Genomic DNA, 23947 nt, shown 5'->3' with positions numbered 1-23947 from the left:
TTGCCTCTGTGTTACACAATATGGCTAGAAGGGAGTGGATAGATATCTTTACAGGCTTCCTGCCAGGCTGATGACCTGAGTTAAGGCTGTTGAGGTTTCCCTGAAGGAACTAAGGCTTTCCTGCTCCTCGCCTCCAGGCTCATCTTTGCAGGCAGGAAGGTGAGAGATGAGGAGCTTGGTGTGTGAAGCACAGCTAATGGCAGAGATGAGACAAGGTGGGAGCAAGGAGGTGTGAGCATGCTGGATAGAGTGGGGGAGTTGTCTAGGACAAAGCTGGAGACTCCACTTAAAAGGTATGAGTAGTGGAGGATTCTGGGCATAGCAGGCAGGGGAACTACTCAAAGAATATAAAAATGCATTCGCTCCCTGGGTACTCTCAGTAAATGGGTGGTTGGATATGGACAAAGGAAACAGTGGAAGGACTGTTTAGATTGGGAACAGGGAGGAGAGATGGGGCCTATGAGTCTGGTAGGCTAAGGAGAGAACTCTGCCTTAACTCTGCACAGCAGGAGCCACAGAAGGGTGCTGCAAGAATGTAAGCCACATGATGGACCCATCTAGTCTTCTTAGCCGCCCGTTTGCTCATCTGGAAGTTGATGCTTTGATATTTGGGTTTACTAAGAAGACGAATCAAGAGTAACTGGGGCATCACTTAGCAGAGACCACACCATGAACCGGGAGGGTGTGATTATTCTATATCCCACACCGCAAAACCTGAATGTTTATGTACTTTGAGGGGCAGAACACAAGCACATATAGCATCCTACTGATCCACATGAGCAAAATTAACTAGAGCAGGGGGTCTAGGTGCTCCCTGAGGACCATCTCTGGATCCCTCAGGTTGGATTGGGGAGCCCAGCTTCATTGAAATGAGTTCCAGGCAGTTCACAAAGACCTGAAGAGGGGTGGTATTGTGTTCCCTGAAATATTATGCACCCTAATAAACTTATCTGGGGTCAGAGAACAGAACAGCCACTAGATATAGAGGCCAGAAAATGGTGGCACACACGCCTTTAATCCTATCACATGAGAGGCAGAGATCCATTTGGATGTCTGTGAGTTTAAAGCCACACTGGAAACAGCCAGGCAGGGTGACTCCTTTAATCCCAGGAAGTGATGGCAGAAAGCAGAAAGGTATATAAGGCATGAGGACCGGGAACTAGGCTGGCTAAGCTTTCAGGCTTTTGAGTAGCAGTTCAGCTGAGATCTATGAGGCTTCCAGTCTGAGGAATCAGGATCAGCTGAGGAAGTGTCAAGGTGAGGAATCTGTGGCTTGTTCTGCTTCTATGATCTTTCAGTATTCACCCCAATTCCCAGCTACGGGTTTGTTTTTATTGATAAGAACTTTTAAGGTTTTTGCTACACTGAAGGGTTGGGAGTTACAGGCCCGAGAGACGGACATGTTCACCTGTTCTTCCCTCTTCTACAACAGTCTTCCTCACTCCTCCCTTCTAGGATGTGTCCTCAGGGCCCCTGCACTTGCTCCTCTCTCTGCCTTGTTTATGTCTTTTCTTTCAGTGATTTACCCAAGCCAAGACCTGTCTCCATCCCCTGCGGTTTGACTCTGTCATCCCCTTGTCCTGAGGACTTTTCTCTCTTCTACAATCTAACCTCCGTGGTGATGATGATTTTGTCCACCGAGTTTGCTGAGACTCGGAGGAATACAGAAAGATGCAGCTATAGTTTTGAGTTTAAAGGCCCCCAAAGGCCTATGCATTAACGAGTTGGACTCCGGCCTGCGGCACTATTGGGAGGGAACCCTCAGGAGCTGAGGCACAGAGGACCTTAAGGAAATGGTACACATCTGAAAGAGATATCAAGAGCCCAGTCCCTTCCTCTCTCTTTTGTGTTATGCCACTATGAGGTGAGCAGTGGCCTCTCGGGGCGTGACACTTTGGTCATGGTGTGTTGTGTTACCACAGGGGTAGCAACACTGCCGAAGTCTCTAAAACCATGAGCCAAACTAACACCTTTTAAACTGTTTCCCTCAGGTGTTTGGTCACAGTGATGGAACACTGATTAACACAGCAGCCGACAGAGCTGCAGGCAGGACATACACTGTAGCATGAAATCCACACGACAGTGACAGGATTGGATTTGCATTTATTTGTGGCACTAAGAGAAAGAGCAGACAGCTGTGACTAAGAGCAATTGGCTGGTAGCTCTCGCTTCACTGAGAAAGTTTAGCAATGGTAATCGCATAGTACCAAGTTCCCATTCTATCCGATGCCTAGATTTGAAACAGGGTGAATCAGCAAAATGATCCCATGTATTTTTTTTTTTTTCACTAAGGCAGAGATTTTTGTATCATGAACTTTTGCTGACTTCTATTGTTGTCTTGGTTTCCTCCATATAAGAAAGGGTTTTAGAGACACATGAAAAAAAAAGAAAAAGAAAAAAGAAAAACAACCCACAAAACTCCCTGCTGAGCTTAAATTCTTTAAAGATGGTGTCTACCCACCATGTGCTATAAGACTGTCATATAATAGCAGAGCAGCTGCTGGACCATGCTGAAGTGTGCCAGGATAAGCTGTAAGTCACAGAATATGCAGCACAATTTGGACTGCCCTCTGTGACACGTAAGCACCCAACACCTTGCTCCTTGGCCCTCTGCAGGATTTCAGAAGGCTATTGGTGAAGACTCAGGCTCCATGCAAGGCTCCTTCGGAGTGGCCTGCTGCACTTCATAGCCTGCCGGGGCACTGAGGACAGCTATACAAGTGGGACACAAGCCATAAAAAAAAGGGACAGCCCTTCCAGTGTTCTGATCTTTGCTCCCCATCACCTTGTAAGGAGCCAGGAATGGCCCGCTCACATGGTCCAGTGGGGCTCCTGTTCTGGGCAACACTAGTTGAATTCTAAATGCTTAGTTGGTCAGATCCCAGTCCAAGATCATCTGTGAGGTGTGAGGCTTCACTATGTGAGGAAAGGAATCTGATGCTTTACTGTCCTGCAAAAGCCATCTTGTGGCAGCCTTCCTCCATCACTCTTCTTACTCCAGAAACAGAGCATCATGTAGCATGTGATGGATTCGGACTGGTTCTGTTGATTTATGCTTTTGTCCACCTAGAATTCAAAAGATCTTAAACAAAGGATTTTAACCACGTGTATGTGGTCAAAGTCTCAAAGATCCAAAAATCAATGTAAGGCGTGATTCTTTGTGCCCATGGCTATAATCAAGTGTGAGTGTTGGGCTCCAGCCTGTGTGTTCCCATTACTCTGCCAACAAGAGCAGTTTATTGGCAATTGTGAGCATTCAGAGGCAGATCACATGTCCTTGGCACACAAGCTACACAGCAAAGCACCATCTCCCCTTTGACTATTATGCAGGAACACTGAAAATCCACTGTGGGCACATTGGCCTGGAGACTGGAAAGTACCACTTCTTGTTGGTTTCATTTCCTGTCACTTGGATTCCTTTAGTGATGATCCTGGGAGCTGTACAGGTGGTTTCTGCAGTAGTAGGACTTCATACGAGCAAGGGAACCTGCAATGAAGACAGGTAGAGTTACTGTCTCTGTGGGCAACAAAGTGTACAGAAGGGAGATATGCATGCTCATCCTTGCAAAGAGTGTTGGAGAACTGAAATCTAGACCACTGGCCATGCTACTTACTGTTCCAGAGAGACTTTCCAAAATACAAATACACTTAAAACCTTGCAATGGTTTGTGATTACATGGGAGATTAAATAGCTTGTGGTGTGGATAAAGGTGTGTGCAAGTTTATCTTCTATTTAGCAGGAAAAGTCACCCAGCACCTGCTGGTTCAGTTCTCTCCCGACAGCCCAACAACAGGAAATCCAGATCTAGGGGACTGACTCTAGTGCCTGTCAACATGTTTTACAGAAATGGATTTTCTATGAAATAACCATTGCCGCTCTCCTGGAGTATCAAACTGGGGCACAGTTTGGACAGTACTGGACTGGGAATTCAGCATCGGGCTCTAACTTTTCAGTTTATCAACCAAAGCAAATACTCAAAAGACACAAACAGATTCCTTTCACTGGGTTGCCAGTCCCCGGCTTATGTCCAGTGTATATCCACAGTATGTTGAGTACCATGTGGACTCTATAAGTCTTAGCTCATCTGCCTATCAGTTCAAGGTGACTGTGATATTCTATCACCACCATCAGGAGTTTTTCCTCTCACATATAGACAGGTGAGTTGTGCTTCAAGTCAAGTCACATATAGTTATATTTTAGCCAGGCCTGCCGAGTTGAATGCACATATATGTCCACTTGCATATATGGCTCCAATTTCTTTTTTCTTCATGAGCACCAGTAATCCATCCCCTGTAGCCCTGTAGGCTTGCCTCTACCTCAGTCACCTGGACATTAAGGGGATCCTTTCCCTTTGCAGCCAGGTTGATGAAGCTTTGGACCAAGGTGTAGGTGGATTCCCTGCAAATATTTACTAATTCTGAAGTACCTCTGTTGGGCTGTCCTGTGTGTATTTTCTCAGTTGTCCCTCACAAAAAGGGACTTGTAAGATACCCATGGCAGATCTGCTTGTGCAGGGCTCCAGAAACCCTGCAGAAAGCTTCCCAGAGCCAACAGATGTGAGGGGGAACATGGCTGCATTAGCTACTGGTTAAGAAGGGATAAGGCTTAGCACATCCATGAAATCACTTCTGTTTCCCCTTCCCAGGGAGATCTGAGGCTTTGTGAGTCTGAGGTGACCTTCTTCTTCCAAACTGCCCCATTAACACTGTTGGAAATCAATTGACTATCTGCATTGGTTGGTTTCTGGACTCTACCACATCCACTGACATAGTTATCTGTCTTCATTCACTGTATCTATGTAATAAGTCTTAATATCACATAATGTATGTCCTCTAGCATTGTTCTTTCTTATTTTAAATATATTTTTGTCAGCCAGGCATTGGTGGTACACACCTTTAATCCCAGCACTCAGGAGGCAGAGGCAGGTGGATCTCTGTGAGTTCGAGGCCAGCCTGGTCTCCAAAGCGAGTTCCAAGAGAGGCGCAAAGCTATACAGAGAAACCCTGCCTCAAAAAACCAAAAAACCAAAAAAACAAAAAAAAAAAAATCCCCGAACCCCAAAACCTACTTTTGTCTATCATAGGTACATTGCATTCCAGTATAAATCTAAAAAGCAGCTTTTTCAATAAAAATTTCAATTGAAAAAAAAAAAAGGGAGGGTCTAGTTTAGCCTAGCATTGGGACCTGGGACCTGGACCTATCCTGGGTCCATGAACTGGCATTTTGGAGCCCATTCCCATGGTGGGATGCCTTACTCAGCCTTGATGCAGGGAGGAGGGGCTTAGTCCTGCCACAAATTGGTATGCCAGCTGGTGTTGACTACCCAAGGGAAGCTTTATCCCCTATGAGGAGTGGACGGGGGTGGGGTGGGGTGGGGGGTGGGGTGGGATGGGGGAGGTGGTGGGTAACAGGAGAAGGGCAGGGAGGGGAAACAGTGGTTGATATGTAAAATAAATTTTTTTTTAATTAAAAAAAAATTAGGGAGCCCATACTTTATAATAGTGCTTTCCTCTAAACTCTAGACCCTGGCCTCTATGCTCCTCTAGTCAGGTTTATGTTGTTAATCCAAACCAGCAGAATAAATTCATTGTAGAGTCTAACACACACACACACACACACCCATTATTGGAGACAGAGTCTCAGTATGTAGTCTCACCTGGCCTGGAACTCATTATCTAGACCAGGCTAGACTCTCACTTGTGGACAGTCCAATGGTCTCAGCTGCCCCTAGTGCTGGGATTAATTTGGTATGTTTTAACAAAGCATGTACCAAGGGCACCATAGCCACAATCAAGACCACAACAGCACTTTCAAGAGTCCCTTCAGTCCCCAGATGCCACCAATCATCTAGCACAACAGAGGAGTTTATATTTTCTAGAATTTTATGGCAATCAAACAATTACGGCACGTGCTAAGTTTTATGGCCAGGCTGTTTTCAGCATAATTGTCTTGAAATTAATATATATTGCTGCAGTAATCCACATCTCTGTCATTGCTGTAGTTACTGTATGGATACATCCTATTTGTTTATTAATTCTTTTGCTGATGTTTTGAGACAGTTATAAACACAACTTCTATAAGTATTACATATGAATGCAAATGCATCCATCTTCTTACCCTGTTCTATTTTTTTCTCTGTAAGTGTTGAAGAAAATCATAGAAAACAGGCATTTTCTTACTTTTTGATGTTAGGGAAGTATTCATTCTTATACTATCTGGTATGGGTTAGTTGCCGCTTTCCACTGATGGCCTTTATCAGTTTGAAGAAATTCCTTTTTTCCTACTTTATGGAGTTTTCATGAGAAATGGCGTATGTATGTTGTCAAATGCATCAAAGGAATCTATTAGGATGACTTTAAATAACAGTTCATAAGGGAATGGATTTGAGATGTTAACCCAACCTTGCATTCCTAGGGCATATTTCTCTTGGCTACCACACACCATCATTTTTATTTTGTTTTCTTTCTTATCTATCTCTGTCTGGTAGAGGAATCAGTGGATTCATAGGATAAGCTGGTAAGTTGGGGCCTGCTCTCCTCTTCAGCTTTCAGGATGAACGTGTTTAGAGGTCTTGTTATATTTGTAGAACTCATTGGTAAAGCTATCCAGGAGGTCTGAAATTGTGTGTGTGTGTGTGTGTGTGTGTGTGTGTGTGTGTGTGTGTGTGTGAAGGCTTTTAGTAAAAGCTGCATTATTTAGTCTCTTTACTAGATCTGGAGTTGTTCAGCTTATGTATTTCTTCTGGAGTTTTGCATTTGTATTTTCATAGTTTGAAGTTGGTGTGTTTAAAGTAACACACCCCTGGCATCAAACTGTGTGTGATATTCCTTTTTGATAATAGTCTTTTATGATGCCTGTCGAATCTGTGTGATATTAGGTCTCCTTCCCAAAATTAACAAATAACCTTTTTCTCTTGATATATCCTGTGGCAGGCTTACCAATTTGTTGGTTTTGTTAGAGAACCAGCTCTGGGTTTAACTTTTGAAATGAGTTTTCTCTTTTATTTTATTGATTCCTGCTTTGACCTTTACTTTCTCCTGCTAACTTTAGACTTCAGTTTCTTTCTTTTTCTAGTTTCCTAGGGAAGAACCTAACTCAGTTGTAGAATGACAAAGGACCATGGAATTATCTAGAAAACATACTACTTCGGCAGTACTCCACACTTCCATAGTATAATTCACAATCACCTCAAACTACTTTCTAATTTTCCTTTTTTCCCCCTTTTGCCCATGAGTTATTTAGAACTATGTCATTTCAATACTTGGGGATTTTCCTGAGGCCATTTTGTTATTAATTTATAATTTAATCCTGTTACATTCATGAACATAATTTTTATTTGTAGTCTTTAGATGTACTTACACTAACTCTTCTCTAATATCTGGGTTCATTAGTGGGTGGTGTGAGTCATGTTAAGTAGCTAATGTTGCAGGCTGGCCTTCCATTATGTTCTCTGATCATTTTTGATTGAATGCCAGACAGTACCAATTTTGCCTTGAGTGTTAAATAGTTTCACATTCATATGTATATTTTTAAGCTTTGTTCTAAGATGTGGTCACTGGAGGTAGTTTGATCCCTGTTTGAAAGATTTTTGGGCAAGTAGAGGGCCATGTAAATTGTTATAGAAAGAAGAGAGAAGAGAATTCTGGGAAGTAGAAGACTGGAGAGAGACACCGCCAGCCGCCGCCATGAGAAGCAACATGTAAAGACACTGGTAAGCCACAAGCCATGTGGCAAAGTATAGATAAGCAGAAATGGGTTAATTTAAGATAGAAAAAGTAGATAACAAGAAGCCTGCCACAGCCATACAGTTTGTAAACAATGTAAGTTTCTGTGTGCTTTCTTGGTTGGGTCCGAGCGACTGTGGGAATGGCGGGTAAGAGAGATTTGTCCTGACTGGGACAGGCAGGAAAACTCTAACTACATAGGATGATAGATCCAGTCCCTGAAATTACCTTCTGGGTTGAAGAAGCTTCCAGAGACCCATTGAGTATATTTAAAAAGCTGTGTCTTTCCCCCTAGGTGTGCCTTACCCTTTCTTTCTGGGTAATTTGATTCTACTGGTTCACCTCCACTGTTCTGGGTTAGTAGTCTTCCAACTGTACCTGACCCTTCCCTCTCTACTCAGCCAATACAAACTGTGCCAAGGCAGAAACAGGCAGCCTGAATAGCTATGAATCACATACACACATACACACATGCTAGCACACCTGTAAGCTCTCCATAAATACTATTTCAGCTTTATTCTTCTTGTGATTCTTATCAAAAACCAATCTCAAGATGGTTAAGGTGGAGCCCCACTAAAATGACCTTTGAGCTCCTTAAATGTGTGCATGCCACTCTATGTATATTTTTTACCTGAAAAATAACTGTAAAAAGTAAACAAACTCCAGTAGCACGCAGGTGAAGTCACCCAGGAGTCAAGTATGCTAATATTTGCAATGTGCTTCTACTGCACACAGATAAAATTCTCAGCCAGGTGTGAGGGTCACAGGCCTGCAATCCCAGCATTCTAACACTGAGACAGGAGGACCATTGAGTTCAATGCCAGCTTGGGCTACATAGTGAGATCTTGTTTCAACAAGAGAAGAAAAAGTGTGTGCAGGTAGGTAGAAGGGTAGACAGTGAAGACAGACAGATGTGAGAGAAAAAACACATTGCAAGCTGTCATCAAAAGCTCTCGGGGCTTGCACAATTACAATTATTTCAACTTTTCAACATGTTTGAAATAAAAAAAATGACGAAAAACCTTTCATGCAAAAATGAAGAAAAATGGAGCTTGATGAACTGTATTTTATAGAAGTCAGAGTAAGGAATGGCTTTGAAGCCTAGACAGGCTTTCAAGCAAACCCTCCACTCGGCCTTGGGATAAGTTCATTAAAAAATAATCCCCAGATGTACAGCTAGAACGCGCGTGAGTATGAGAGGCACACGTTGTGGACTGTGTACTTGAACCTTGGCTGGGTGAAGCTTTGAGAGCTGCTCACATTTTTTCTTAACCCCTGTGTCTTCCACTGGTAGAGTGAGAGTGAGATCTACATTACAGAGTTGTGTGTGTGGGGGGGGACAAGGTCATCTCACACGGTGCCTAGTACAATGTGCTGGCCAGCACACCTGCTCGCCATGTGGTTCCAGGGTGCTCCTGTGTTGGCATGCTTCCCCACACGCTGCAAAGGGTCGAGGTGGTTCTTGGTTTTGGAGGTGTCAGCCCAAGGTTTTATGTCTATGGAACCACATCACAAAGGCAGCATAGGATAGGGCATTTATGGCTGGGTACATGCATTCCTTTCACAGGAGGGAAGCAGAAGGCAGAAGGAGCTGGCCAACCATGGCCAGAACTCCCATTAGGCTTCTCCTTTGGCATATGGGCTTCTGGGGGAATACTATAGATGCAGACTATATCGCTTCCCAGAGCCAGGTTTAGTGATCTGTAATGAGGGTTTGGCATGGAGTCACAGGCCGAGTGAGCATTGGCAGCTTGCTAATGCTAGGATCCTGAGATCATTCTATCTGGGGTATTGTGATACCTTACCTAGGTGAATCTCTCAAGACACATAAGGATAAGTGGAAATGGGGCAAGATGGTGGTTGAAGGGGAAGGGAGATGAAGAGGCAAGGCAACTGCTCATCCTTTGCTCTCACAGGCAGTGTAGAAGATCTGGAAGTCATGTCTACTACCAGCAAGACCAATATGATGGTGCGACATGGGTTAGAACAGTTCTCAGTATGTTAGGAAAATTTTTTGGAAAGGAAAGTAAACTTTTTTTTTTTTTTGTATATATAAAAAAAGAAAACTGCAAAAGGGAAGCCTGGGAAAGATCTAGATAGAATTTCACTGAAGCAAGTTTAGGGAGGCAGGTAACTGTCAATGAAGGTTGAGCTTATATTGACAGCAAATGATGTCAGCTCAGGCTTCAGCTACATTGCTGGGTTACTGCCATCTAGATTGCAATCAGGGATCGGTCTACTGTGACAGTCTGCTTTTGTGGCCAGCAGACCAGCAGCAGCCTGGGAGACAAGAGCATGTATGAGGAGGAGAGAGATGGTGCCCATGGGAGAAGATCTCAAAGCAGAGATCAGTGTGGATGCCACACACTAGCACCTCCTCCAAGACTCATGATCCCTAAAAGAGTCTCATATTGTTTTGTTTAGACAAAAAGACAAGTTCTACGGGTGTGTGTGTGTGTGGGGTCACTAGAGAATACAGAAAGCTACAAAAATATTTGACTTTTATTTTTCTTCCTTACTTGCCAAGAAGAATAATCTCTGCATGGAAAAAGGTGAAGTGAACGGTACTCCTGGAGAATGCTGCTGGAGAATGGATTCTTTTTTTTTTTTTTTTCAAAAATAAATCGCCAAGAGAGCAGGACATTCTCTAGTTCAGTTGAGGGTGCAAATAGGCCAGGAAGGAAGATTGGAGATGCCCAAAGGTCATTTTATTTCCCCAAAGGAAGGGAAGGTGTGCACTTCCAATTTGAACTGGGTATCTGGCAAGATTTTCTACTGATCCTCATGGGCTGTGATCTCTCAGCGCATAGACAGCAGGACGCAGCAGGAGGGCTGAGATGTGCAGCACACTATAAAATAGGCACACTCTCTTAATTCTCCTTCCAGCTCAGGACTCAATGCCCACTCTGTGCCAGCAGCTATTGATGGGGCTGAAGACACAATGATGGGCGAGTCTTGTTGTGTAAATCCATGTTGTGCAAGCACAGGCCCACATCCAACAGGGCTTACACTAGCTCTCAGGGAACTCGGAGCTGTGACCTGCATTATGAAGGGAAAATTACATAGTGACAATGTGGGAAAACTGAGCTGTCTAGGGACTGAAGGAGCCTTTTGGAGAGTTTAGAGTGCATTTGAAAACAAGGATGAATTCACTCAGCAGTTTCGTGACATGCTTCATCCCAGCTCCATTTTCAGAGACAACAGGTAACGTGGGAGAGCTGTCACAGGAATATCTCAACTACCTGTCCTGAAGCCATTCCAATTTAACTACACGTAGCTAGGCTTACACAGTGAGCAACCTGGGCCCAGTGTCTGAAACAACTGTACTTAGGAGTCAGGCCTGTGCTGACACAGGTTTCTGTTCCCTAGTCCCCGGAACATGGTGTTCTCTTCAGCCGAGAAGGAAGAGGTTTGTTTTTTCTCTTCCCTAGCTTGGGACCTCCTGACAACGTTTCGTCTAATCAGTTCTTGGGGCTTCCTGTTGAGGTCAGGAGGCATGACATGCATGTGTCTACATCTGTGATTCCTGTAGTGGGAAAGAGGGCACCTGTGCTGTGTGAGCTCAGTGTGGCTCATGGGCATTTGCCAAGGCGGCCAGGAGCTGATAAGATGTCTGGGCATTACAAAGGTGCTGACCTAGGAATGTTTTGCCAGGAAAAGTCACAGGATATCAGCACCCCACCTGCCTATTTATCAAATGGAAGCCACAGCCTTTCCTCCCAGGGGAATAGAGCAGGAGCTTGTTATGCCCTCTGTGTGGGGTGGGGTGGGGATTCTAACCAAGTCCCTCAGTTATTCTGAAAGGTTACTTCTCTCTTTTTGTGTCTCTGTGGCACAGTGCTTTTTGTAGGCACAATGAGGCTTCATTGAGCTGTCTACTCTGAATGGTTCTCCCAGGGCCAGCATCCTGGAAGGTGCTACTGCAGGCTTAGGGGATGAAGCACTGCCACGTACATGTTTACACATACACACAGATAGAAGGAAGCAAGGTGTGCATCCCAGGCCCCCTGACACAATACCTTTCACACAGATCTGCTAAGGCAGCTGGATGCACAAGGTTGTTTTCACCTTTGCTGTGAATAAAGGACTGAAAGAAGGAGGAAGCTATCACTGGGAGGCGGTTATGCACTGAAACCTATCTTTGAGAAGAGGGGACATCCTAGGAGGAAACCGGTGTCCTCACACGGAACCAGAAGCAAATCAGGCAGCTGGGAGTTGTACTGGCGCTGTCAACAGCCAGAGACCTGGGCCACTCACACCATGAAGGCGACTGTGATCACTGTGAAAAACAATGATGTCATCTTTAAGATAATTATTCCTTCTCCCTCAAGCTGACCATCCTGTATGACGGGCAGCATCTTCCCAATGAAACACAAGTTGCAGTAGGGTGAACAACCATCCGACTTTGCCTAGCATGGTCAGTATTTTTTGTTCTTAAAGTTCTAAATCTCGGGGGAAGTCTCTGACCCCAGGATCTGAGCTGAGCAAGGGCTTTCTCAGGGGCAAGAAGCACCATGCAATGGTGCAGCAGCTAGCCAGATCCAAGGGCCCATCTGAGCAGGAAGTTATACTGAATACCCAGGTGTGAGGAGCCATATAGATGCCTCACTGTAGAGGGCCCTGCCCAGGCTGCAAAAGCCAAAGGATTACTGGATTTTCCTCAAGGTCAGTCAGCTGGATCAAAGAGAGGAAGGAAGCTAAAGAAACAGATGGAAAGCCCATGTGTTGACACTCCAGAGCCACCATAGCCCACGGGTCACACAGCAGGAGAGCACCATCATCTGATCAGCGCTTTGGAACCATTACCTGAATTGTGAACATTTCCACTGAGGCCCAGATCCAGTGCTCTACAGAAAGTTGCAGGAGGAAGGTAAACCAGAGACCACAAAGTTGGGGGAATGCCCCCTAGGGATCCAGCACCTGCCCAGGAGAGGGCAGTGTAGCTCATGAGCACCTGCACACCCACACCCACACCCATAAGAGGGGCTGGGAAGGGCTGCTCAGGAGCATGTGTCATCCTACCCTGGCTTCCTAAGCCATATTCTGCAGCAGGTGGCAAAGGTCATCCAGGTATAATATTGACAGAGTGACAAGAACTTGTTCAGTGTCATCTTGCCCCACATCACCCAGGACCCAGCTTTAAGCCCCAAAGCACCTTGTAAACAAACATGCCATAATCCTTAAACACTGACTGACCCATACTTTCCAGAGTGGATAAGGAGAACCTAAGAGCTAAGTCAATCCAAGAAATAATCAAAACTTGGTGTTGTGGATTCCACTTAAGCAGCTGACCGAAAGCTGAGATCATGTGGGAAATGACAGCTGTGTCTCCTACTCCGGCTAGAACATTGTAGCTGTAATGACCTTCCCTCCACGTATGCCTGGGGTGCATACTGGCCAACGTCCTCTTCACCTCCAAACCTTCAGCTGGCCATGTCTAGTGCAGGCCTTCTCATTCTCTGCCCTTCATTCCTGCTCCTTCCTTTCCAAATCACTTAGTCTCTTTTTTCAGACTCCTTCAATCTTGTTTCTTTTTATCTTCCTGCAAAGCAGAGGAAAGCAGTCTCCAAGAAAGCAAGGCTGAGTTTTCAATTTGGAGACTACCACTTGCCAGTTGAATAGCCTCGGCTTTTGGCTTCTCTTGACACAGTACCCTTTCATCATAGCAGGATAAAGTGGCAGCTATTTTGAAAAGCTCCAACTGTCGGCTAGTGAGATGTGTGTAAATATTGAGAGCAAGTGGGTGCCCATAGCCTTTATGCCAGCAGTTCCCTTTCCATAGAGCCCCCATGGGTGCTTAGAACTGTAGAGTGAATATGCTTTCAACTAGACCCGCACATCTATGAATATGAAAAGTTTATATTACATATTAGGCACAGGGAGACATTAACAACTATAATACTAACAACTATAATACTACAACTATAATTGCTATAATGAAAGTTATTTATAATTCCTCAGTTGTTAATTTCTGGAAATTTCCACTTAATATTTTCAAACCGTGGTTGACTAGATCACTGAAATGGCAGAAAGAGAAGCCTCCAATAGGTTATACTCAGAATTTTTCAGAATATATTAAGAGCAGTGAACAAGACATATAGTTACCCCAAATCTTACAGCTAAGTCCCTTTGTAGACAGTTGAATTCATCTGACATATGGATTCTAATGTCTGAAAAGTCTGAGCCTGGACTCAGATGTTGCCTATAGACTTTTTTTTTTTTTTTTTCTGAAAAACATGATTTTAGGAGCTCAGAAACAAAGTCTGATGATGGTCTTCACTAAATTACTTAGGACTTCTCTAAAGAGGCTGAGAGTCACTGGCTCTGGTACTCAGGCTCTGGGAAATGGCTATCTGGGGCCCAGAGGGGCCTCAGAGCTGTACTTCATCATCTTCATCTGACTTCCATGAGTCCATCTCAACCATTCATGACACAAGTTCAGAAATCCACCGGGTCCATAGACATGGGAAAACAGAAGGGCCCAAGTAAAGCTCCCATGCCATTCCCGAGGACTTGCTTGAAGCTTGTCACGCTCCAGTGCTGCGGGATAGGGACCTGTAGCAGGCGTTGCCTCCAATGGAGATGGCTTACATCCTTGATAGGAAATGTCGCTTCTTATCTGGAGTCACACCTGCAGAGCCATGGCTGTCCTCAAAACACAACAAGCCCAGGGAGGTGGGGCTAACCAGGGATATGAACCTAATGGATTCCTGAGGGAGCTGAGAAAACTGTCACTCAGGGGGGCCCATGAGGCTCTGACTTAGCAAAAGAGCTAGTAGCTTATGGCTGCCCATGGAGGGAAGGACCAATTTTCTCAGCCACATGTCCTAGGGACCTTTCCTCTCTTCTGCCTCAGTAGGCTTCTAATCGGGGAAACAAGGAATTCTGCCTGTCTTATAAAATATGAAAGTGACCCAGCTTTGGCTTCATGGGTAACTTGCTTTCCTTAGAGGATAGGCCCTGGGCAACAAGTACCCATTGTGCTAAGTCCATGTCTGACTAAGCCAAGGGACTTGGATCCTCTAGCCTTGTGTGTTTAACATATGAAGTAAAGATTAACTTTCTACCAACCTCTTCAGGGACAGCACAAATTCGGATGGAGAAATGATCTCCTAGAAAATCTAAAACACCCTAGGCTTTCCTGTTATTAGCATAACGTTCCATATCCAGGAGGCATGTGCAACCACAGAAGTCAGTGAATTCATAGGACGGCCTGGAGCTGAAACAGAGCTCAGAAGCCAGGTGGAGTTTTTACTGCTTCAGGAGCCACGGTTTTCTACAGTGTCTAGGCAGGAAGTAGATAAGTAGGCCTGCATTATACTGTACAAAGAGACCCAGGGGGAGGAAAAAAGGTGTACGCTCTGTTGGGAGACTTTGAATTCACTACAAGCCATGCTTTATGCTGGCAGATGAAGGTAGGCAGGGGAAGACAGCTGACGGCATCACAGGCTAAGGGTGCTGCTTTCCCAGTAGGAGTTCCAGCGAGCACACTGTGGATTCTCACCCAGCCCGTCCATGCACTAGCACTGATTTGGGGTTAGGAGGGGGACAGAAGTGGGTTTAGCTTAAATATTGCTACCCTGGGCAGCAGGTGGTATGGAGAGCTGGCTTTCTCCTGAGTCAGCTCTTTTTTACCCAGCCCTCAGTGGTGCCCTCCAGAAGCGGGGCTGCACAGTCAGCTTTACCTCCAGTTCTGTTACCCCTACCAACACTCACCTTTCTCAGCCTTGCAGCTCCTGTGCCCGAGCGGATGGCGTCCATCAAGGCTTGCCTGGCATCCACTGTGTTACTGAGGGTGCCTGTGCTGAACCTAGAAGCCACGATGGAGGCTGACGGAGCCTGGGGGGCTGCAGGAGGTGGTGGTGGCAGGACAGGTGGGGGTGGAAGGCCATGGTCTTCTTGCTGAGCTTTATCCAAACCTGGGGCTAAGAGCGCAGCATCTCGGAAGCTCTGGAGCTCCTCAGAGGCAAGGGATGACACCTAACGAGACAGTTTAGTGATTACTAGAGGGTGTGCTCATGGACCCCATCCCATCTGTGACACCCCAGGGTGATGATGACACTTTCGGGGGGTGATGAGATCATAAATGTGGAACTACCATGAACAGAATCAGTACCCTGTTAAAGGGACCCCAGAGAGTCTCGTGAACCTTCTGTCTTGTGAAGCCTTGGTGTGAAGGTACACTGAACTAGACAGACAACCAAATGAATCATCAACTCTGCAGCTGCCATGATCTTTGACTTTTAGCTTCCAGAACTGTAGGAAGTAAACATGTGTTGTTTCTAAGCCAGCCAGTCTACAGGGCTTTGTTATAGCAGCCTGCCAGACTCAGTCACCATTTATGTAAGGGGCCTTTCCAAGAATATAGCACACAGCTACCCATCTCACAGTGAACCTCAAACAGCAACTTCATGATGAATCACAAGAAAAAGACATCTGTCTGTTGATGACCTATACACATATCCCTGTGCTCTTCCAAAGCATGGCTCACAGGCACCAAGTATGGCAGGAGTACTCTCTAGTCACTCAACTTTCCTTCATATGTGAGAAATAGAAGCCAGACATACAAACTTGAATAACGAGGGGGGTGAGGGTTGATAGTCACTAAAACCAAAGGGGGAAATGTACATGTCACATCATTTCTTAAATCCCATGTATGACAGCTACGGGTGCACTGTCTTGCTCCTAAACTCAATTAATATTTTGCTGATAGTTGTGCATTTTTAGGGATAGCTTCGCACAGCAGCCTCATTCTGTGAGGGTAGGCAGTGGCCTAGTTTTCCTAGCCCGAGATCATGATGAGTGTGTGAGAGACTTTGGAAAGTGTTAGTGTACAGGGTAGGCTTGCAGAAAAGGCAGGGGAATGCCAGTGATCGGTCTCTCACTTTCTATGAGCAGCAGCTGTGACCGCTGCCTGGATTTGGGTGACTATGTGCTAAGCAAGTGGAGTCTGCAGCTCTGACGGTGACTGCCATCAAGTCAGAGAGATGCAAACTTGGTGGTCCTGGCCTAGGTTGCTGGGGAGAAGGACTGGCAAGTTTTTGAACCTGTTATATAAAGGGGAGGCCCATAACCTTACCTTCCTCAGGCTGAGAGTCCCGCTGTGGCCCCGAATGGCTGCCAGAAGAGCGGATCGCTCGCTCTCCGTCTCCATGTAGGATGGTTTCTTTGGCCTTCCTTCTGAGGTGTGTTCTGCAGTCTAGAATATGAACAAAGTCAACCTATTTCACTCTGACCATAAGGAAAGGCTCACTCCATATCAGTGGAGGTCTACAGCATACATTCCACTCACTGTTTGTCTAAAGGTACACTCAGAAGGTCCCAGAAGTGCTTTCAACTTTGCCACAGCATCAAAGCATATGCACGTAACCATTTGATTGTCTAGTCTCATCACATTCAAAGACTTTACAGAGCCATTCAACACCTTGGTAGAGCAGGCTTTGAGCTAGACTATGATGCCCAAATGTAGGCTGGTGTAAATGTTCTGAGCAGGGAGGCGGGGCTAAGCCCAGCTGAGCTCAGTGCATTGAGGCTTCTTCAGCTTAGGATATTTTCAACTTTCTATGGGCTACCGTGACAGAACCCTGTACTAAGCTGGGGGGGGCAGCTATCTGAGACTCAAAAGCTATAGATTTGGGGTTGCATCAAATGTTGGCTTCTACTATGAGACTGTTGTTGCTCTTCTCCCAGCTCTCCCCAACTGGCAATGTTGCAAAGCTTGTAAATCTCCTGAAAGCTTGTAAACCTGGCTGAGAATGTTAGTGGGTGACACTGAGCCAGAGCATTTAGACTCACTCTACCACGTTTCAACTGAAAAACAGAGAAAATAACTCATTATTAGCATTGGTTTAATAATAACATTTTGTTATTAAATGAGTTGATATGGAGAAGGATCACAAAATTCTTGTGTGTGTTTTTTTTTTTTTTAACTGTGGAATGGCAAAGCCATCGCATAATGTTTCAGTCAACAATACACTACACTGGTGACAACAGACTCCCCAGACTGAAAAGAGCTAAAATACTGCTGTCTCTCAGTGACACTGTAGCCATCCTATTGTCCTACTGCAATGAAATTTTCAGGTTTTGGGGGTGATGCTAGTGTAGGCAAGCCTATGCACTGTACTGGTAGACTTGCAGGGGTATGACACACAGTTATACATAGTTGTAACTCTGGATTATGACACGGGTGACCGTGTTACTGTACGATGGATGCATCACTACACTATAGGTTCTATGGTCAACTTTGGCATGGACAACTACCTTTAGGATATGGTTTTATTCCTTTATCTACCTCCAAAATGATGAGGCCTGCTATATCAGCAGCTTCATCTCCTGATGATTACATTTGATGTAACAAGAAGTCCCTGTTGAGTGCTGGCCTGTTGCCATATAGGCTTGTGCGACACCTCACAATGGTCACACAACAATGAATCCAAACTGCTATGCCACTCCCAGAATATGTAGCTGTGTTTATCAATACACAGCTGATCAGAAAGCAGTGGCTCTGCCTGAGTCTTACTCTCTCAGAGTGTCAAGATGTTCTCCAGGAGCTCATGAAAGGCATAGTCCTCAGCCTGTGACCACTAGAAGCTGGTGGAGACTTTAGGAGGTGGTACCTGGTAGGAGGTCCAAGGTCACTGGAAGGAGGTCCTTGAAAGGGATGGTGGGATACTTGTCTCTTTTGCCTCCCTGGTTATGAGGAGCATTTGATCTGCTATGTGTTCTCACCATACTCTGTTGCTTTGCCACAAGCTCAAAAGCAATAAGCTAACTGACCATGAACTAAAACCTCCCAACTGTGAGCCAAGATAAACCTTTCCTTTTTCTAAGTTTTTCAGGTACTTTGTTAAGATAACACAAAGCTGACAAGAGTGCTTCTGGACCAGAGTATAGTCAGTCACACACCCTGGCCTCCCTATTACTCTGTCCCAGAGGATGGATATTTATCGATTGACATTTTTTCCCTTGCACTGCTGGAGCCTGACAAGATAAAGCCCATCAGCCTCTCTAGTGCTTTGATTTAAATGCTTTGAAAGAAGGAGAACGTAGTTAAAATGAAACCTGTAAACTAGCAGCTCTGTCTTTGCAGTTTTTCCTCCAGTCCCATTCTTAAGATCTACAACAGGGATGAAAGGCCTGCTCAGGTGCTCCCTGCACCCAACACTGATGCCCACCACATTCACCTTGCTCCCTGTACCCAACCCCGATGCCCACCACATTCACCTTGCGGAGCTTGTCCCTCCCTCCTGATGAGTGGATAGCTTCCATTAGGGCACTATGCAGAGATGTGTCTTTTGGAACTGGCCTTTGAACAACAGGCTTGAATTTTTTCTTTGGCCCAAAAATGCTGGATGGTAGAGCATCATCTGAGTCTTGAACATCTGTAGTTAACGGACTGGGTTTTTCCTCTGTCTGTAAGATGATGTAGCTAGTAGGGCTAGACTCTTTTGGACAGTGAGGAGGCTCACAATTTCCTGGGGCCCGTGCAGAGCCATTCATCAGTATCTTCCCAGAGTCACGGGCCTCCGCCAAGAGCAGAGGGGGCGGGTGTGTCCTGTCCGGTGCCCATGTGGGGTTAGATGTTGAGCTCGTCTTTTGGTTACTTGTAGTTTGCTTTTCCTTGAAACCACAGCTTGGTCCCACAGAAACACGATCCCTCTGGGAAGATCTAACTGGGAGGAAATTGGAGTTTCTGTGGACAGCAGGACAGTCTTGAGTAGATGACTTCCCATACAGGCTGCTGATCCCTACCCTGGGATGGTCTCCTGCTGGCATATGCACACCAGAGTTGCTGGAAAGGCAGACAGAGGCCTGGTTTGTATCAGGCTCATGCTGTTGTGCCTCTGAGTATTGGTTGGGAGCTGCCTCGTCTTTCTCAGTGGGAGGTGGTCTAACCAGCGTTGGTTCTTCATGACCCTTTTCAGCAGTCTTCTTATGTGGTCTCACCACATCAGCATGGACTCTTGGAGGCCCCATCTTCTTGGCAATAGCAGAGGCCACGTACTGGCTGGATGTTCTTCTCTGAGGCTTGAGGAATGTGACTTCCGCAGAGTTAGCTGCTGGCACTTTCACATGACAAGAGACTGCTGAATGTGGCCGGCTTCTCTCTTCCTCCAGGTGGGCCCCATATTCCTGTGGGGCAGGCTGCTGCTGGGGAGTGGGTGTCGTGAAGGTTGCCTTCAGTCCATTATCCTGCTGTGGTTTTGCTGGTGTGGCAGCGGTGGCGGTGGAGGGAACACTTTTGGCTGTACACTCTGCTGGCCCATTCAGGTATTTTTCCATTGAGTTACGCCTCCAGAACTCTTTGACTTTTCCAATAGGTTGTGCATCTGTTTCGACAACAGCTGATGACCGGGATATGGTCCTGCTCCCATTCATGTGTGGACTCACCAGATTCCCTAGTTCATCAATCTTAATGGCACCAGTGGAGAGGGACCCATCCCTGTCATAATACCTCCTCTCTGATTTGGGAGGGACAATTTTATATGTAGTGAGGCCATACTTGAGCCCATAGCTTCCCCCTGAGGCCTGGCCATGCTGAGACCATGGTGGTAATGTTGAGATGGGGATTTCCTCCTCACTGTCTTTTTGATTCACTGGCAGTGAATTTGCTCCGGGACCTGCCTGTGTCTTCTGGCTGTGAGTAGATCCATGCCCCTTGCCTTTATCCTTTGATTTTAGGTCATCTATAAAAAGCTTAGAAACAAATGAAGTCACTCTGGGATCTCTTTCAACCAGATTCTCATCTTCAGATGTGTTGGCTAAGGTTGATGACTGATTTCTCTTTCTGATATCTTGGGAAGGAGGGGAGGGGTCAGGCTCTTTTCTGTTTATCCTTACATAGGGCTGGCTATGCTCAGTCTGAAATGGGGACAGGTGAGATCTTTGGCTGGTAATGCCCTCTGTGTTAAAGGTAGCTGCATTGTTGCTTCTACTGGGGAACAGTCCTGAGTCAACAGGCTCATCAGAAACTTCCCCAATAAATGTAATTGGGATGTCATCCATGCCATTATCTGGGATTATGGCTTCTGGCAGACTCTGGTTAGACACACCATTTATGGAGCTGGTTAGAGAGCTGGTATCTGTTTCATAATTTTCTTCCATGCCTGCATCGAAAGATAAACACAAGTCACCAATTGGCACCCTTTGTAGTGTTTCCAGTGAGTTAATGTAAGCATGGCCAATTCTTTGATTTCCCTAGGGATTTCTACTGTGTTTTTTAAAGCATACATGTTAAGTGTTATCTTGATTTATAATCTACATCTGTCTGGAGCCAGAAGTGCAACTTTTACCATACAGCAAGAGAGCCATTTGCAGATCACCAGGGTGAGATCTTTAGTCATCACATTTTGCCAAGTCATCCAATTATAAAACAGATTCCTACATTTGAAATTCTGGAAAATGTCCTCAAGTGAACTGGGATTTTACCCTTCTTATTTCTCATGTCTACTAGAAGCACAGCAAGATATGTAGAGTGATTTGCTCTAGCTTTAATTTCTTAAAGAGAGAATAAGTAAGTTTTGGTGTCTTCAGAATTACACTGATTCTTCAAAGCACTAAATGATGGAGTGGGTCATGTGGTCACAGTGTATGGGAGACTATATGGCTGGATCAGATTCCCAGCTGTGTCAACCGAATACCAATGAGGAGACACAGAAAATTGAATTAGACAAAGTCAAGGTCAGTTTTAATGTCTGTTTTATCCTTGTTGTGTTTTTCTAGTTTGTTTTTGATGTGTGCCACAAAGAAAATAGTGTAGCTTTCTTTGTCTAAAGGAGTTCCTGCTTACTTACTGAAATTATTTGTACCTGCCCTGACCTTATAGTGTTATTTTCCAAGAAACATGTTAAAAGAACAGCAGTGCCATGGGGCACTCCATGGTAAGGGTGTTTATCATGGGCAAAAGATTGTGTATTTTTGCCCTACCAAGTAAGGAAGAGTTATAAGTTTTAATAGACAGCTGCTTCTCTTTGTACCATCTAGTGTTTCCCTACCTCATTTTGGTATTCTGGATGTTTCTATCTTTAATGTATGGAGACTTTTATACACAAAAGCAGTATTGCTTGTCACACACTTTAAATACTACTGAGATGCTTTCTTAATATTGCTTGAAGCCCTGACAAAAAGTAGTCCATCAAGAACAGCCCTCACCTGAGAGAGGAGTTTAGCCCTTACATATAGGCAAAACACATCCAAAACAAGCTGTAATCCCGAGACTTCTTTCTTGTGAAGTCATACCAAAGTACTCAGAAAAAGTGACTTCCTGTAAGGTCATACAGGATGCTATCAAAGTAGGAGGCTTGTGGCTGTTACCTTGTAGGTCTTCATCAAGTTCTGCCAGGGTTTGACGGAGGTGTCCAGTAATGAATAGGTCTTCATCATCATTTGGAGGCATGGTGACTTTCTCGTTTCTAAGGAAGACCAAAGAGAAAGGAAGAGTGCTTATTTTCCTAGTACTGATTAGAACTTAGTCCTCTTTTTCCAGAAACTTCAGTTCATATTTAAAGCTAAGTAGTCCCACATTCAATGGACCACTGCTGTCCTTGGAACTGCACAGATTTGTATGGGTGATGTGTGTATACATGTGTATACTGTATAAGGCCCGTAAGTTATGCATGTAGTACCTGATAAGTTTGGAGTGTTATGTTCATATTAGCCCCAAAATGTTATCAACATCTGAACCCCATGTAGTTGTAATGAGGTCCCCATGTCTTCATTCTGCTATACCAGACAAGTGAACATGCTGGTAGGTCTCGTGTACATATCTGAGTTGCACTGTGCCTCGCATTCTAGGGAGTGAGGTACCTGATGACCAGCTGTATGTCATGATGCCAGGGCTGTGTCTCTCTGCTAGACTAAACTGTCAGCCTCTTCCTGAACACCTGCATCATGAACATCTGTCCATGAACATCAGTGTCCCTCAGGCTGTAGTCCTGTAGGCTTCAGGCTCTGGTACAGGACACTTTTGAACTTCCTACGCTGTCAAAGAGCATCTAAAAGCAGAGCATGTGGGGCCATATGGGGAGTATTCAGAAGTCCTTCCATGTTGCCTCCCCAATGTGCTGCCTCTCTGCAGTGAACCATCTGCAAGATTCGGAAAGGGAGGAACAGCTCATTTCTCTACAATAAGGGGCTTTCATACGGTCTGTTTCTTTTTCATCACATTATTGCATCTTAATTCCTGCACGGGGCAGGAGGTGGGAGTTATGGGGCTTGGGAAACCTGACTGTGCCCCACAAGGAGTTGAACTACCTTTGGATTATTTTTATTGTAACCATAAAAATACCATGACAAGAGAGACAGAAAACATTTAGCCCACTGGAATAGTAGAAAAGCCCCCATTCTTGGCCTTCCCTGTGGCTTCCTTCCTGGAGGTCTTTCAGAGGGAAGCTTCAGAAGATGGCATGCCTCTGTGCTAGAGAGGCAGCTTTGGCCTGCTGGACCCCAAATGGAGGTTATTTGTATAAAGCACCTTATTACAACCCTCACAAATGATTTACAAGGTAAGTGGTGTCGTCATTGTCATTGTTCAGATAGGAAACTGTAGAGAGAGACCAACTGACATCTACAAGGTCACTTAGCATTCAAAGCCAGGTGCACCTGCTCCAAAGCCTGAGTAAGGGTAGGCTGCATTGATCAGGTGGCCCAGCCATGTCTAGGGTCAAGAGGGACAATGTGGCCTGCTGTGGCACAGGGCATCCTAAGATATGTCATCCTGCTGCTCAGGAGAGGGAGGTCATAATTTATTTGCGTCACAGGGACAATGGCATATGTGAGACAAATGCTGCCAAAACAATGTGAAAGCTGCCTCTGCGAGGGCCATGCCTCTATTTTCCTATTGTGCAGAAAACACAGACATGTCTGGGGCAATTGTCCATCTTCAGTGAGAGCTGAAGGTTCCTTTCCGCTGACTGTTAAAATTGAGGACCAATTTCCATCATTGCTAATCAGGCCCAGATAATGATGCATGAAATGTGCCTTGTACAATCCTCACTTACGCAGCAAAATTTTTATTCTAATAAATGAGTCTTTCTTTCTTCGTGACTATGTCCATTCGGGAGTCAGGAAGTAGCTTCAGGATCAGTCCCTGCTAATATCCTCTGACAGGCTAGACAAAAGGGGCTGGTTGGAGATGTGTGTGCATGCAGACCAATTAATAAGGACCACAAGAGGTGCCCAACTGTCCTTCCCACTGCTTTGCGTTTGGCGTTTAATTGTTTCA

General features: G+C 45.2%; 1 protein-coding gene across 4 annotated transcripts in view; it reads right to left on the bottom strand.

Moving 5' to 3' along the window:
- Nucleotides 1-2086: 2086 nt before the first annotated feature.
- The window catches only part of Cobl (cordon-bleu WH2 repeat protein), a 232127-nt gene continuing 210266 nt past the window's right edge, over nucleotides 2087-23947 (bottom strand). For all 4 annotated transcript variants that reach the window (XM_036201372.1, XM_036201374.1, XM_036201373.1 and 1 more), the window contains 5 exons: nucleotides 22039-22136; nucleotides 18949-20831; nucleotides 16805-16924; nucleotides 15442-15705; nucleotides 2087-3487 (listed from right to left, as the gene is read on the bottom strand). In XM_036201372.1, the coding sequence (XP_036057265.1) occupies nucleotides 3470-3487; nucleotides 15442-15705; nucleotides 16805-16924; nucleotides 18949-20831; nucleotides 22039-22136 (2383 nt within the window). In that variant the 3' untranslated portion in view covers nucleotides 2087-3469. The remainder of the gene's footprint in view (nucleotides 3488-15441; nucleotides 15706-16804; nucleotides 16925-18948; nucleotides 20832-22038; nucleotides 22137-23947) is intronic.

Source organism: Onychomys torridus, chromosome 10, assembly GCF_903995425.1.
Source record: "Onychomys torridus chromosome 10, mOncTor1.1, whole genome shotgun sequence".
In the NCBI taxonomy this organism is placed as follows: domain Eukaryota; kingdom Metazoa; phylum Chordata; class Mammalia; order Rodentia; family Cricetidae; genus Onychomys; species Onychomys torridus.
The sequence above is the reverse complement of the archived record's forward strand: the minus strand, read 5'-3'. Positions and strand labels throughout refer to the sequence as shown.